This window comes from Carassius auratus, unplaced genomic scaffold (genome assembly GCF_003368295.1).
Source record: "Carassius auratus strain Wakin unplaced genomic scaffold, ASM336829v1 scaf_tig00216959, whole genome shotgun sequence".
Taxonomy (NCBI): domain Eukaryota; kingdom Metazoa; phylum Chordata; class Actinopteri; order Cypriniformes; family Cyprinidae; genus Carassius; species Carassius auratus.
This window is the reverse complement of record NW_020528816.1, coordinates 143,781-159,778: the sequence shown is the minus strand read 5'-3', so window position 1 is coordinate 159,778 and position 15,998 is coordinate 143,781. Positions and strand designations below refer to the sequence as shown.

At 35.5% G+C, this 15,998-nt stretch overlaps 3 protein-coding genes across 4 annotated transcripts in view; 1 reads left to right on the top strand and 2 right to left on the bottom strand.

Moving 5' to 3' along the window:
• The first annotated feature begins 1,921 nt into the window (after nt 1–1,921).
• Nucleotides 1,922–7,926, top strand: LOC113099545 (tryptophan 2,3-dioxygenase A). Its single transcript, XM_026264404.1, has 12 exons — nt 1,922–2,016; nt 2,195–2,297; nt 2,603–2,693; nt 3,101–3,171; nt 4,395–4,522; nt 4,812–4,998; nt 5,202–5,309; nt 5,390–5,501; nt 5,593–5,650; nt 6,949–7,028; nt 7,214–7,304; nt 7,459–7,926. The coding sequence occupies exons 1-12, from the start codon at nt 1,982–1,984 to the stop codon at nt 7,613–7,615; spliced, it is 1,221 nt and encodes a 406-aa protein (XP_026120189.1). The 5' UTR covers nt 1,922–1,981; the 3' UTR covers nt 7,616–7,926.
• A 28-nt stretch (nt 7,927–7,954) lies between these two features.
• Nucleotides 7,955–11,983, bottom strand: LOC113099544 (cathepsin O-like). The gene is made up of 8 exons (XM_026264403.1): nt 11,675–11,983; nt 11,012–11,120; nt 10,779–10,918; nt 10,521–10,688; nt 9,927–10,048; nt 9,452–9,615; nt 8,942–9,034; nt 7,955–8,625 (listed from the first exon to the last, which is right to left on the bottom strand). The coding sequence occupies exons 1-8, from the start codon at nt 11,834–11,836 to the stop codon at nt 8,591–8,593; spliced, it is 993 nt and encodes a 330-aa protein (XP_026120188.1). The 5' UTR covers nt 11,837–11,983; the 3' UTR covers nt 7,955–8,590.
• A 1,434-nt stretch (nt 11,984–13,417) lies between these two features.
• Nucleotides 13,418–15,998, bottom strand: part of LOC113099541 (E3 ubiquitin-protein ligase RNF130-like) — a 50,186-nt gene continuing 47,605 nt past the window's right edge. The window contains exon 9 of one of the 2 annotated variants that reach the window (XM_026264401.1): nt 13,418–14,183. In XM_026264401.1, coding sequence (XP_026120186.1) covers nt 14,074–14,183 — 110 coding nt within the window. In that variant the 3' untranslated portion in view covers nt 13,418–14,073. Of the gene's footprint in view, nt 14,184–15,569; nt 15,762–15,998 lie in introns of those variants that run through there. The other variant, XM_026264400.1, reaches the window with a different exon arrangement.

The following is a 15,998-nucleotide window of genomic DNA, read 5'->3' as shown; positions in this document are numbered from 1 at the left end:
TCAATTCTATATCAAGAGAGTAAAATAGAACAGGAGATCACATAACATGGCTGTACTTTTAAAGTGAGGCGTTACGTAAAGCCCCTTTTTGATCTGGAGCTTTCTGCGAATCCCACGACTGCAATGTTCAGCAGGAAAGCTACAGAGACACGCAGCGCACCTCGTACACAAACCCGTATGATGGAATGCACAGTGCCATAAATGATTTTAATAACAGTTGTGGATATTTATAATTTTTAACCCAATGGACTTCCTTTATGAAATTGTGATCAGATTTACTAAGCATGAGTGAGTGAGGCAAGGTCTGATGATGCCACCAAAACACCACTGTGTTGTTTCCGTGCGGTGCATGCTAATGATATGCAAATGCACTGAGGAAAAACCTTCCCTGGATCGCCCGTATTAGCCATGGTCTCTGTTTTCTGGTTTAATCCACGATTGCACTTTACTGTTCCGCCCCGGCTCCTGATTAACACTGCCCTCAAACACAACATTTACGCACAATCAAGTCCTTGCAAACACACTTCCTAATGGGTTGACTCATTTTCCTCCATCTGGAGCATTTTTGCATATTCCCACCCAGTTTTACTGATTCCGCAACTGGTTTATGAAGGTCACTCATTTCGGTGTTATTGTCTACCACAGCCGTTTTTGAGCCACTTCTGCTCCAAGTGGCAGATTTGATTGATTAGCCAACTCTCCTCAAAAGGTATGAAGACAATCCCTGTCACAGACCGCTCAATATCAGCAAACTCCGGTGCCCGAGCGAGCAGTGTGTTTACAAGGACACAAGACACCACCACACAAAGACAAGCCTGCTGTCTGTCTCTGACACACACATCGGATCCCCAGAGTCTCATTCCAAAACCTCTAACCTTTCACAATCTGTTCTGTCTAGCCAGAGTTCACCTGTTAGCCACAATTCAGCTGAAAAGTGTGTATATTTACACATAATACAGACAGGCCATCAAATATCCTCTATAAACCGTGTAATCACACCAGATTCTCTCATGTGAGTATTTACACATATACAGGCACACACGAGTCCACTATGAAATTATTAAGTAGATGTAAATGATTCAAATGATGCATGACTCATCATTTGTGTTGACTAGCATTGTTAAAAACTTAGTTTCTGCAACTACTGCACATGGATACTGATCTTCAAAAACCTAAAACCATTACAAAAGCACAATGGACGGTTTAAGCAAGGTAAATGTATTTGTGCACATGGGCAGTCTGTTAAAAACTGTGTAAGAGGTTTGTTTAACAAGTCACTGACATAATCAACTGTCAAACATTGAGCAGCAAATTAAAAAAAAAAAAAAAAAAAGCACAGTAATATAAAAATCGGGGAGAATATCATAAAATAAAACTGAATTAGCTGCAAATACATCTCACATCAGTTAACAAACTATTAGAAATTGTTTTTTTCATTTGAAATATTTTTTTTTAATAATCGAGTAGTAGGTAGGCTATACAAATAATCATGATACAATTGGTTGTATTTGATTATCCACTTCATCCAGCACACTTTAATCTCTGTGTTCTTGTTTGTTTGAGTGATAAACTGTTTCAGATGATTCATAGACGGAGGGCGATCCAGCTCCACGGTAACTTAGTTTGTGTAATCTACAGGCACATCATAAAACCGTCTCATGGTAGAGCCATACCTACACCTGCGGCCGACACAGCATTCAATTTATGTGCAAACCGTCTGCTGCTCATAACATTATTAAGTCCAAGTTCTGTTTCAATTCACATGTATCAATTCGATTTCACCCAAGATAAGAAAAGGACAAAGTACAACATGTGGACGGCGGTGAACTTGGACAGAAGGGAGGTGGGATGGATCTAGAGGCGATTGGTCAGTCAGCATGGGGGGGACACGTTATAAAACGTCTGAACATCCTTGAGAACTGCCTTTTTGAAGAGGTGAGAAAGAAAACAATCCGGCTTGTCTCATATTAACATTTCAGCCATGAGTGGATGCCCATATTTTCAGAGGAAATTTGTGTATGTATTTTCAGCTTTCAATATTTTTCGATTTACTGCTAATTTCACAGCACATTTCCCCCTAAAATGGAGCCAATCATATGTCTCCCATATCTGAAACCAGTTGGAAGACTAACCTACACTGAATAGACAAATGTTTCTTGTATTTTTGCTGTTGATGCGTTTGATGAAAATGCAGGTCAAACAGTAAGCAGCATCTGAAAGAAGATGAGAATGATGATTCTCAGACTGGAATTAACAAGGCCAGTAAAGGAGGTCTTATTTATGGTGACTATCTGCAGGTAAACTACACATTAGCTCATGCATATTAATTGTATATTTTTATATATTTTAATAGGCATAAAGCATAGCTTCTCCTAAAATAGTTCATGATTAATTGGGGAGCAGACCTTGAATATAAAGTTTATTGTGCTCTGTATGTCCAGAGTTGCCTAATTGGAAAATGCATGCATTTCAGAATTTAATGGCAAACTGTGAACTATGAAAACAGAACTTTGTTCTATTTTAAGTAGACACACTTAGTTTGGTTATGTCAGATTTTTTGGCTTGCTTTCCATGAAACAAAAACGTTCTCTCATCCCCGCAGCTGGATAAAATAGTGACATCTCAGGTGCTTCAAAGTGAGCTGAAGGGAAACAAGATCCATGACGAACATCTGTTCATTGTCACACATCAAGGTGAGCCAAACAAACGCTAAACAGCCTTCAGGCAAATCAGTGTTAGCCTCACTCCATTGAACGCTCCCAAAACACGACAGAAAAAAAAGCCCTCCATTTATAACACTGAATGTAAACAAGTTCCACTGCAGCCGAAAATAGGCAAGACAGCTAACTCAAAAACTTAACAACACAATGCTGAATGTAACCCATGTTCTGTATCTGATTTAACAATAAAACATCAACAATCAAGCATCTACCCACAAGTAAATCCAGCCTTACTCAAACCCACAATCCATTTGCACATTTTACACAAATAAATACATACTGAAATCTAATGACTGTCATAACCTTGAGTTCAATGGCACTGCACCTTGACTTTGCACATGTAACCTGAAGAAATGATTAACTCGTTCCTTGTATTGCAGCATATGAACTGTGGTTTAAACAAGTTCTGTGGGAGCTGGACTCAGTGAGAGAAATCTTCACCAGTGGACATGTGAGTAGCCTCGAACATGAAGATTTGTGTTACGGTGTTAAGAACAGCTGATTTAGCACCATTTTTTCTCCTAACTTGAATGAACCTGCTTTTAATCAATTAAATAACATTAACATTTAATAAGTCACCTATTAAAATTTGTTAAGGGCCATTTCTAATGAGAATATTACATCTAATGACGTTCTAAACTGACAGGGCACAATGAAGAAATTAGAAAGACATGATGAATGATTTTCATAAATATCTGTAAATAAAAGACAGAAACACAGCAATTATGTTAATGTTATTATCTGATATTCTGTGCTATTCTGCATACTATTTTTTCTATGCTTTTTATTTTTATAAGAAGTCTCTTACTGTACATTCCCTAAAGCTGTAATATTGTAAAATATCATGTTTTTTTTTTTTGTTTGTATTCGAATATATTTTAAATTGCAATTTATTCCAGTGATGGCAGAGCTGAATTTTCAGCAGTCATTATTCCAGTCTTCAATGTTAATCATTGTAATATGCCAATATGATGCTCAACAAAATGGTCTGGCTGCTTAATATTACTGTGGAAACTGTGATATCTATCTGTGATCTGATATATTATATATATATATATATATATATATATATATATATATATATATATATATATATATATATATATATATATATATATATATATATATATATATATATATATAAATTATTATTATTACCCCCCCCCCCCCCCCCAGGATTCTTTGATAAATGGAAAGTAAAAAAAAAAAACAACACTGCCAATTGCTTGAATAAAACTTGATTATTTGTATTAACATTTATTATTTGTTAAAACATTATTTATATATATATATATATATATATATATATATATATATATATATATATATATATATATATATATATATTTTTTTTTTTTTTTTTTTATTTTATTAATACACATTTTATAACGATATTTGGGATTCTTGTCAAAGTGCCACATATGTATGCTTCTAAACCTAATAATAATAATTCAGTTAATTTATTATTTGGGAGCCATTAGGACAATGATAAACAGCCTGATCCATCAGTATTATGATGCAGGCTATGATTCAGTTCAAAGAAAGGATCTGCTCCTCAGCATGAGGCTGCCACCTTCAGTCTAGTTTACGATACTTCTCCAGTTAAATGGCATGTGTCAGGGACATTATAAAGACTGTTGAAAATTAATCTAAATGCACTGCATATTTTCTCAGGTACGTGACGAGCGAAACATGCTCAAAGTCAACACTCGCATCCACAGGATTGTGATAATATTCAGACTGTTGCTTGACCAGTTTGCTGTTCTGGAAACCATGACTGCCTTAGACTTCTATGACTTCAGGTAAGGTGTATAGAATTCGTATTATTTGTATTCATAATACTGTAATAATAAAAAATAAAAAAAAAATCACTGCCAAACAATTACTGAAAACAAGTAGGCCATAACACTTCCTAGATAACAGCAATGTTTGGGCAAACTTGCTGTTGGAAATGTGCTAACACTCAAGAGACGGGAGAGAGCTAACTCAGTAAATAAGCACTGGATGGCACTCATTTGTTAAATCAAAATCAATGGCAGTGTTTAGCATAATAGTGTTTAGCCCAATTGATCTGCATTTTTTTGTGTACAGGGAATACCTCTCATCTGCTTCAGGCTTCCAGAGTCTGCAGTTTCGACTGTTGGAAAATAAGATCGGGGTCCCTCACAGCCAGAGGGTCCCCTACAACAGGAGGCATTACCGGGACAATTTCGGTGACCAGGAAAGTGAGCTGCTCCTCCACTCAGAGCAGGAGCCCACGCTGCTGCAGCTAGTGGAGGTAAACCTGAGGGAAATGATATTAGAAGATGAAATATTAGCTGTGAGGTCATGAATAGTGTATTAATCAAAGAACCATAACTTACTGGACTTCACTGCAGGTTATTGGTATTCAGAGAGGAATAGGCCACATGGCCAATTTATATATCAAGTCAGGATTAATCTAACGGACAGCATTTATCATAAGCAATCAATACTTTTCAGCAATGGCTGGAGAGAACGCCTGGCTTGGAGGAAGACGGATTCAATTTTTGGGGGAAACTGGAAACCAATATTTTCGAGGGGCTCGGGAGAGAAAAGGAAAAGATAGAGGTATGCTGAGAATCCCTGGATAATTCTGTGCAATTCTCCCATCTCGGTTGTAAGTGATAACTCTCGTTTCCTCTTAACAGCAAAAACCAGCCTCAGAAATGAAAGAGGAGATGATGGCCGAGCTCATTAAGCAGAGAGACATTTTCTTATCGCTCTTTGATGAGAAAAGACACAATCACTTAGTAAGCACAGGTCAGAGAACCTCTTGAGATGCTTCAGAGATACAATGTCAAGTGACACATCCACTAGCTAGAACTCTGAATATCTGCTTCTGTCCATGCAGGTCAGAGGAGGCTGTCCTATAAAGCCCTGCAAGGAGCCCTGATGATCTACTTCTACAGGTACATCTATCTGCTAATCAAGAGATGCTGTTCTACCACCTCTCATCAAAAATACAGTAAAAAAAAAAAAAAAAAAAAAAAAAAAACAGTAACATTGGGAAATATTATTAAAACAAAAACAATTCCAGTCATTACTCCAACTTCAGTTTAACATAATCCTTCAGAAATCATTCTATATATAATAATTTAGAAAATTAGATGCTGTATCAAGTGTAATACCATAGGCCTTCTTGATATATGTTATGGTACTGAATAACACTGGACATATTCATATACAATATTAACATGAGACTCAAAGGTACTTCAAAGAACACCACTGTACATTTGCTAAAAATAAAAAAAAAATCATTTATTTGATCAAAAATACAGAAAAAAAACAGTAATATTGTGAAATATTATTGCAACTTAAAATAATAGTTTTCTATTTGAATATACTTAAAAAAAAACATTTATTCCTGTGATGCAAAGCTGAATTTTCAGCATCATTACTCCAGCCTTCAGTGTCACATGTAACATCCAGTCTGTCACATGATCATTTAGAAATCATTTTAATATTCGTATTTATTAGGAGTGTTGGAAACAGTTCTGCTGTCTAATATATTTGATGAATAAAAGGTTAAAAAGAACTGCATTTATAAAAAAATTCTAATAATATATTTTCTTTACTTTCACTTTTTATCGATTTAACACATCCTTGCTGAATAAAAGTATTGATTTTATTTAAAAAGAAGAAAAAAAAAATTACTGACCCCAAATTACTGACCAGTAGTGTATATTGTTATTACTAAATATTTATATTTTAAAAACATACTTTTTTTTTTTTTTTTACTTTTTATTCATCAAAGTATCCTAAAAAAGTATCACATGTTCTGAAAAAATATTAAGCAGCAGAACTGTTTCCAACTTTGATAATGAATCATGATATTAGAATGATTTCTAAAGGATCATGTGATAATGATCCTAAAAATTCAGCTTTGCATCACAGAAATAAATGATAATTTAAAGTATAATAAATTTAAAAACAATTATTTTAAATTGTAATAATATAAATCACAATATTACATTTTTGTCTGGATTTTTGATCAAATAAATGCAGGCTTGATGAGCAGAAGAAACTTCTTTCAAAAACATTAAAAATAGTAATGTTTCCAAACTTCTGGTCTGTACTGTATGTGTATATGTGTATATATATATATATATATATATATATATATATATATATATATATATTATCATTATTATTTTTATGGCTAAACTCAATTTTAAATTATTTGTAATTTATGGCCATCTGCTCTCAGGGAGGAGCCTCGCTTTCAGGTTCCTTTCCAACTCCTGACATCTCTGATGGACATCGACACCCTGATGACAAAATGGAGATGTATGTGAGAACACTGAAAACAAAGCATCAGAACGCCAAATAAACCTGACCCATAACGCCCTACAGTGCAAAGCCAGTTAGGAGTGTCAACCCTGAATAAAAGAGATAAAAACAGATATTCTTTTGCATATCAATAACAATTTGATTGTACTTCCTGCATAATTTATACTGACATTTTCCCCTAGACAACCATGTGTGTATGGTGCACAGAATGATTGGCAGTAAAGACGGCACAGGTGGCTCATCAGGCTATCAGTACCTGCGCTCCACTGTCAGGTAGGTCTCCAGATGAAACACTCTGCATCTGCTGGAATTATCCATGTGTAACACAATGCTGGAAAATGAGATGTGAATTGCCGGCAATATGCAAACCATCTTCTAAACGCGAAGCGCTCGAATGTATTGATAAGCCTTATGGATGTTTTGCCAGTGATCGCTATAAGGTGTTTGTGGATCTGTTTAACCTGGCCACCTTCCTGGTTCCGAGGGAGTGGGTTCCCAAGCTGGACCCGAGTGAGCACACCTTCCTGTACATGGCCGAATGCTGCGACAGCTCCTACTGCAGCAGCAGCGATGACTCAGACTAAAAAGATGGAGGGATGAGAAAAGGATGGACCGTGGTTGTTGCAGAGTACAAAAGAAAAAGAGTCTACCTTCCCCAAGATGTGTCACCAAAAACCTTTTAAATGGCAGAATGAGAGGCTACAAAGCTGTGCTGATTTTACAGATGTTCCAGAATATATGTCAATTTAAAAACTGCCTCAACAAAATCTCTACATCAGTGAAACTGTTGATTCGCTTGTGTATATACTGTCAATATAATGTAATATTATAAAATGTATAATTAACCCATTTCTATTTTGTAAATACAATTCACACAAATACAGATAGAGAGAAACTTCTTGTTTATTTGGGGGGAAAAAACAACGTTTTTGGTCAAAATGTAAACTTGGATAGAACAGAGTTTATATACTATACAGTAAGTAAACATTTCTGATTATTCCTAAAATGTAAAAAAATAATAAAAAGTAAGCTTTGTAGTTACAAGTGTTTCTAAAAACAGATCATACGAAATATCTTGCACATACTTTAGTAATATGCACTTTTTCTTTTAAAACTCTTTAAGGCTGTAATTATTAGAATTGACATATAATAATAATAATATGTTCACCTTTTTGCAGACGAGATCCCTTGTGTGTCCTATATCAGTGCAATGTCACAATACAATAAGTCTTCAGTTGTGCACTGATATATACGAACAGTGTTTTCTGAAGATTAAAACCATCTTATTGATGAATCTAGCTGGTGTGCGTTGCATTACTAAAATGAAATCCGGCTCTGACTCTGATTATTTTGGGCTACCGTGGCTGGGATTAGGAATGTGGTGTATTAGTGTACGTGCTTTGCAACCGAGAGGCAACAGGATTTGTTATCCGCATCCCCGTGAGAATTTTTACAATTCTCTCCAGCTATCTATACTGGAGGACTTCCATCCCTAGTGTGATATTTTTAAATGTGGATCTGCCGCAGCCTTTTCACGGAAGTACGAAGATTATCGACAATTACACCAAAACAGCAGCAACATTGTCCGCAATGCCTGGGAAAAGAAAAACAGAGGCTATTGACTGTCATCTGACATTGCGTGAAGTCATCCTACGCAATAGACAAACAAGATCACGACCTCACAATCACCTCACTACATCACTTCCAAATGATCTGATATGAATTAAAACATGATTGATTTGGCATTTATGATTTGATTTTCACCCTGCAAACAGTATTGAGTGTATGCCAACATCTAAACATTTCATGAATATTTATGAATGCACACCATGCCACATAACAGCAGAATGCATTACCTGTCAAACTGTTAACAAGGTAAAGAAGCATTAGTAGTGGGTCACTAAACTTACCACACATGTCGTTCCCTATTTTTATGTAAGCATATCCATCGTCACCCCATGAGGTCCCCCATGAATTCCGTACTATCCAATATGGCACTTCCCCTGTGATAAATATAAAGACATAATGAAAATATACCCCCAGATGGGAGATGATCAACAAGTGGTACTACATAGTGTACACTTATAATGGTATGAAATGATTAATAATGCTAGCAATAACAGTTTGGGCATGACACAGAGCATCAATTTCTCTACTTTACACCGAAAGTACTTAATTCAAACTAGTAAACAAACAAGAGAAAACAACTCATCGGAGAGGATAAACGCTGTGGACAGCTGGCTGATTATAGTGCAGATGCATCAGGCTGTTAGCTGGGATGTTGGCGCACAGCCAGCGTTTGCCAGTGTCTGCTCAATTCTGTGCCCTTGACAGGACGTAATCCGTGAAGGCCAGCGCTTTGAACCTTTAAATGCTCTGAGGCACAAGTAAAGAGTGTTTAACCGTCCGTGTCTGTGTACCTGTGGTATCATAACCAGTGATCAGTACAGCATGGTTGGCGTTGTGGCTGGAGCAGTGGTGCTGTATGATGCCGCCCAGATAATCCTGCCAGCTGATGGCATCCACAATGACAACAAGAGGTCCCGACTCCACCAGCACACTCATCATCACCTCTTCATGTCCACTACAACAACATATCAATCCCAGCCAGTTAGGACAGAAATCTGGTCTCATCTCAATAAGGAGACACGGTGACATTTGGCACAAATGTAAGACAACGAAATACGTGAGAAGTGCATTTGGTCTTGGACCAGTGGTACGTGGTCAGTGGCCGTTCAGCACCTGACCCCGAGTTGCAAACAGAGTTGACTAGAACAGATGAGTAAACATAAAATGCTCGCCCACAACCTGACAGACTTCAACCTTGAATTTGAATAGTACATGAGGTCTACAGCACAGCACACTGTTGATGTAAAGCTCAAGCCATCTGATTACCTGAAGTCATACGCCGAGTAATTCCTCACAGCCACTCCGGCGTGAGACTGAGGAAAGTACTGGCAGATGCCAGCCTTGTCTTCAAACGGATAATCCGCCTCATTTACTAACTTTAGTCTGGTCTGAAATTAAAAGACATATATATAAGAGGATATTAGAATGTGCCAATTACGGGATTACCAGGATGACATCCACCTGTAATCAGCAGCTTGTTGTGGCTTGTACAGACAACTTCACTTTAAGTCTCTCAGATCTGATGCAGCTAGCTAATTAATTAAAACCCTTATTACAATACTAATTAAAAAAAAAAAACAGGTGTCATTTAAAAGCTCCGAATGTGCACTTCACAATACATATCGCTGATCTGACCAGCTTAATTACTGCTTTTTAATATGTTTTTGTTCGCTAAATTGAGGGAATATGAACATAATGATAATAGGAAAATAATAACATGTACAAACCCTGTTGCACAACCACTCAAAAGTTCGGGGGCAGTAAGATTTATTCATCAAAATTGCAGTATTTAAATAATAAAATATTATAACAATTATTAGTTATATCATCACAAGTAAAGGAGAAAGCAGATGACAGCACCTGTGCGAGCCAATCCAGAGCTCCGACAGGAGATCCACCATCGCAGCCCTTGTTTTTATAAGAGCAGTCTATAACCTGCTGTACACTGAGCTGCTGCAGTTCTCCACTATCTTTAGCAGATACCGTTTCAATGGCCTCCACCACACTGAAGGCCCAGCATCCTCCACACTACACAAAAGTGAAAGAAGACATGCAAAAAAAAAAAATCAGTGGGAAAAAGTTCAGATCTAAAGTCTAATCTTAAGATCTACACCCTACCGACTCCTGGTTACGGACTGGCCCGACAACCCCATGGTCCCTCCAATCAAACTTGGATGGATAATTCATCTTAACTTGAATTCCAGACCTGGAGGGGTCGAACTTTGGAGCCGTCTCATTCCAGACTGTGAGATATCGCTCTGAGAATTTTTTTTTTTTTTAAATTAAACATGTTAGGTACCATCATACAAAATGCATTTATCTGTAAGCATCCATAACCTGCATATAGTCACCTCTGAATTGTTGTGGAGATAAGTCTGAGAACTGGTTGATGCCATAACGGGCAGAGTGGTTGGATTTCTTGAGTGCTGAATTCAGAAAGGCTTGTCTCTTGAGTGAATTCTACAATCAGACAAAACAAGACATGACCAGACAGAGTCACCTTGTGCAACAGGTGTTAATCACATGAGGAAAGCTACTGGCGTTACCTTTTTAGTGTGTGTGTTCCGTAAAACTCATGTTATAAATTGAGATAGGGTTAGTAACTATAGCTTTATATAATATATTTTAATATTGTAATAATTTTTACAATTTTACTATTTAGAAATAATATAATCACCTAGTTATTGGCTGCCTCTCAAAATCAAGTAAGCTGCCTACCTAGACAGCATTTCTAGGTATCCAAGACGCATTTAACTATTTGTGTGAGTAACTTAAGCCATAAGACTGTAAGCTCATCTTTGAGGACTAAAACTGCTTCAGCATCTTGTTAAGTTAGACAGTTCACTAGATTTTGAGACTCATCCATTGTCACTTATCAGCCGCAGTGATTGAGTTCTTATGGAGATATTTTAATGATGTAGTCTACTTAATAGGACCCCCATGAAAACGAGATGTTTCATCTCATGGGGTTGATCCTCTAATAAATGTTTGTAAATAAATAAATGTAACGTTACCTGAAAATTAATCCGCCTCTGACTGTTTTCATTTCCTTGCTGAAAAGTCTTCAATCGTTCTCCGTCCGTCAGATATTTCCTGCTAAGTAGTTCGACGCTGTTGGATCCCGTGAGTAGTTCATGGTAAATTATCAAAATAACTAACGTTAAAGTAAACGCCATTTAAAAAGTCATTAGTAAACGTCCCGTTAGTCTTCTTCTAGTGTACACTTGAGCACTTTTCATGTCTGTTCTCGGTTATTTCCTGCAGTTAATCAGCGCGCTCTATCGCCCTCTCGCGGCGGATGAAAGCATTGTCCGATTCACTTCAAATGTGAGAATATAGCATAGCGGAATCGCAGAAGAAAAGGTTATACACGCTAAACTGAACGAAATTAATACAATAGCTTCGAATTACATCCGAAAGCAGAAGCAAAAAAAAAAAAAAAAAAGGTTTCCAAGAAACTAAAGATCACACTTATTGGTGCCCGTATTATTAGGAAAAAAAAAATAAATAAAAAAAAAAAATTCCTACATCTACTTCCTGTTTAATTATTTTTTTAAGATGCTTATAATTATATTAAACTGAAATTATTATAGTAATTTAGTAACATTAAAAATAAGGCCTTATGTTTTATTTTTGCTGTCATGTTTTTCACCAGCCCTATATATTTATAATATTAGTAATAATAATAAAAAATATAATAAAAGTAAAAGTAACAAAAATATTTAAATAATTCCTTAATCATATTTAATCATAAGTTTTATTAAATAAGAATCCAGTTTGCTCATCATTTTTTTTTTTTTTTTTTTTTTTTTGTTTACTCCTCTGTAATCGTGGTGGATGGCCACTTGGCATGACAGGCACATTCCAGACATTTATTAAAATCAAGCTGAAATACAATGATATATAAATATTAGCTTCAATTTTAAACATAAATTAAAAATGTTAATGAAAATGTTTCCTTGTAAAGTAACTGAAATAAAATAAATTTAAGTTGATGCACTAAAAATAAATAAAAATAAAGATATTTTTATACATATATATGTATATATGTATATATATATATATATATATATATATATATATATATATATATATATATATATATATATAATTTTAATATAATATATTATATTATTATTTTTTGAAAATCTGACAAAAACTAATTTACTTAAGCTGAAACTAAAATTAAAACTGAAAATATCAAAATAAAAGCTACTTCAAACTATAAATTGTTATAATAGTCTATCAATAAGAATAATATAACACTGATTTGTGTTAGTTGTGTTCGTTTTGAACCTCACTCAAAGAAAGAAAGCAGTATAGGCAATTATGACAAGTTTAATGCTGAGGCAGTATGTAACACAGGTAGCCCATATCATGACCCACATAAAGCAGAATCTTTATTCACTGAGTGTCTCAGAGTAGAGCTCTGCCCTCTCCTGACCGCGACTCCATATGACATAAAACATCACTGATGCAGAATCAGCACAAAGATCTCTGTGAGTGCAGGCCTGTATGGTCACAATGCCATCCCCCCATAAACTGGCTACGAAAATGAGAACACAAAAGAGACAGACACTCTTTTGCACGGACAAGATCCAGGAAAGACAAACTGTGCTAAGAGGCCACTTGAGAGAAAGATATATATATGAATGATATATATATATATATATATATATATATATATATATATATATATATATATATGTGTTAGGTCCCCTTGCTTGGAATTGATTAGTATTCGCTGTAAGGACTCCATAGGATTTTCTTTAAATACATGTTTAAAACATTTTCTTTCTATGTACAGAATACTGTATATCTCTACAAGGAAGTAACGGTGATTTGTCAAGGATTTTCGAGTGCTAATGGGCCAGCACTAAACGTGAAACTGCAGCATTTCAGCATATGAAGGACGAGTTCGTATGCATCTTATTTAGCTACAAAAGCAGAGATACAAAGCAGACAGCTCTTCCATAAAGGCTCAGTTTTCAATCCTGCTTTTATGACTGTTCACAAGAGTTTTCCCCATCTGGAACAATATTAATCATGGGAACTTAAAAACGGTCAGCAAATGATATACACGAGAAAACAGTTGACAACACTTGTGGCTAACCGAGGAGACCAGAGAAATGAACTAAGAGGTACTTCCCACAGCCATCTGTGAAAAGACAGTCTTTCAAAAAGCAAGAGAAAACAAATACGTCTAAAAGTGTAAGGAGGCTGATGATGGTGCAACAGTCCAATCACATCCACTTGAAGCGACCGATCATTCTACAGCGGTAGAGTTTATCGCCAGAGTCAGTGTGCTCACGGTCAATGCTCCATTTCACACTCATAAAGATTGTTCCCCACAGTCTGGGCTCAGGGAGAGGATGATGGAGGAATGGGCTGGAGGTGGAGGAGGTGCGTGTCCTCACGATTTGTTGTCGTCGTACATGTCCAGCGACGTCTGGATGTCTGGAAGCTCCATCTCACAGACTACGCTGCGCGGAGACACAGAATTACGGTTGAAGAAATGACCGCCTGAAAACAGACAAACAACAAAAAGAATAGGGTTAGAGCACGACATAAAAGCCAACTGTACATTTGTGATAATGATCAGTTTTTGTGTGCAACAGGGGGATAGAAAGAAAATGAGAAAGATTAAAGATAGAATGATTCTTCTGAATGTTAATAAACTATTCAAGATGCAGCTACTGCTGACTCAAAAGACTTATTTACCTCCTCCATAAAGGTTGTGCTCAACTCTGACATTTCATCTCAGCACAAAATCGATGTCAGTTGTTTACGTGTAATCAACACTTATTATGTCCTTGACACCAGACCAATTACCATCAAGCTTCTCAGCGGAAATCTGATATATATATAAGATAAGCTGTGCTATTTGAAAAAAAAACAAGTTGTGGAGAGTGAATCTGAGGTTTGGTGATAATATAGCATAATGACATTTGCCAACAATTTTTAAAAGGTAAATAATTCTCAACAACCCAATGTTTGAGTAGATTTTATGTACAATTTATAGGGCTACATATTATATATGTCTAGTATAGAAAGACTAGATTAGGTAGCAAATACTGAACTGCGTGAGCTGCAGACTGTTACAACAAATATGTGGATTGTCTTTTATTAAAATAATTATACACACAGTATGTATGTAAAACAATGTTACCCACCGGTGGGTAAATAAATATATAAAATAATGAAATGAATAAAAAAACTTTATTGATTTTCTTAAATGTGCCGGATATTTTATCATAAAAATGCTGTGCTACCTTGTAATTATATGACTATAAACTCAAAGACAGCTGCTTAATAATGTATATCATACTAAAGTACAGCAAAATATGCTCGACTCCATTAAGTAATCCTTCATTAGCTTGTTCATGTTTTGTTTTGTTTTTTATGTTTCCAATTAAACTCTGCTGGAGCTGAATGCCATACAATCCCTTATGCCCATGCATTAAATGTTAGGCTGATCCAAAGCACAATCTGTCCTCATAGATGTGTTACACTATTTTTAGTGCTTTTGGCTTGACTTATTGTAAGGCACTACTGACTTGAACTGTACAACTATTATACGCCACAATAAATCAAGATTGTCTAGTAGACATATGACATGATGGAGGTTCCTGGTCTGAATGTAAAAATTAGCATGGTAAACTGAGAGAGACAGAAATACAAGAAGTACTAGTAACTACTAACTTACTAAAAAGCACAACAAAGATTTTTGCACAAAGCAATTTTAATACACACACACACACAGATGTCTTTAAAAATTCACATGACAATCAATGTAAAAAAAAAAATACAAATTTAAAAAACGTAACATATGTGAACACTATTCCTCTAAAATGAAAACAAAAAAGGACGTATTAATTACAGCAATTGAGTAAAACAAGAAGTTCATTAGAAATATCACTTAGTGAAAAGCTCTGAATATGCTCATCTCTAGTTGAAAGCTAGCTCTATTAACACTACCAATACATGTGCAAGAAACGGACTTGAAGTGCGATCCACAACTTCATTTTTCAGGATGCATTTCAGTTTTAGAAATCAGGATGCCACAGGAAAAAAAAAAAAAATCTTCATTCCAACTTCAGCCTGTAAAAGACATTAAAAAAAGAAAGAAAAACATTTAACAAGCACTGATTTTGAAGTACATGGTAATAATAGAAAACTCATACAGAAGTTATTTAGGTGTGAACACACATTCCTTTTTTTGTAGTATTGTTTTTTAACTAAAATTAAAATGGAAAATACAAATTCAAACTGTAATAATATCTTAATGACACTGAAGTAACACTAGTTTGTTTAAATATAAAATGTATCTAAATAAAC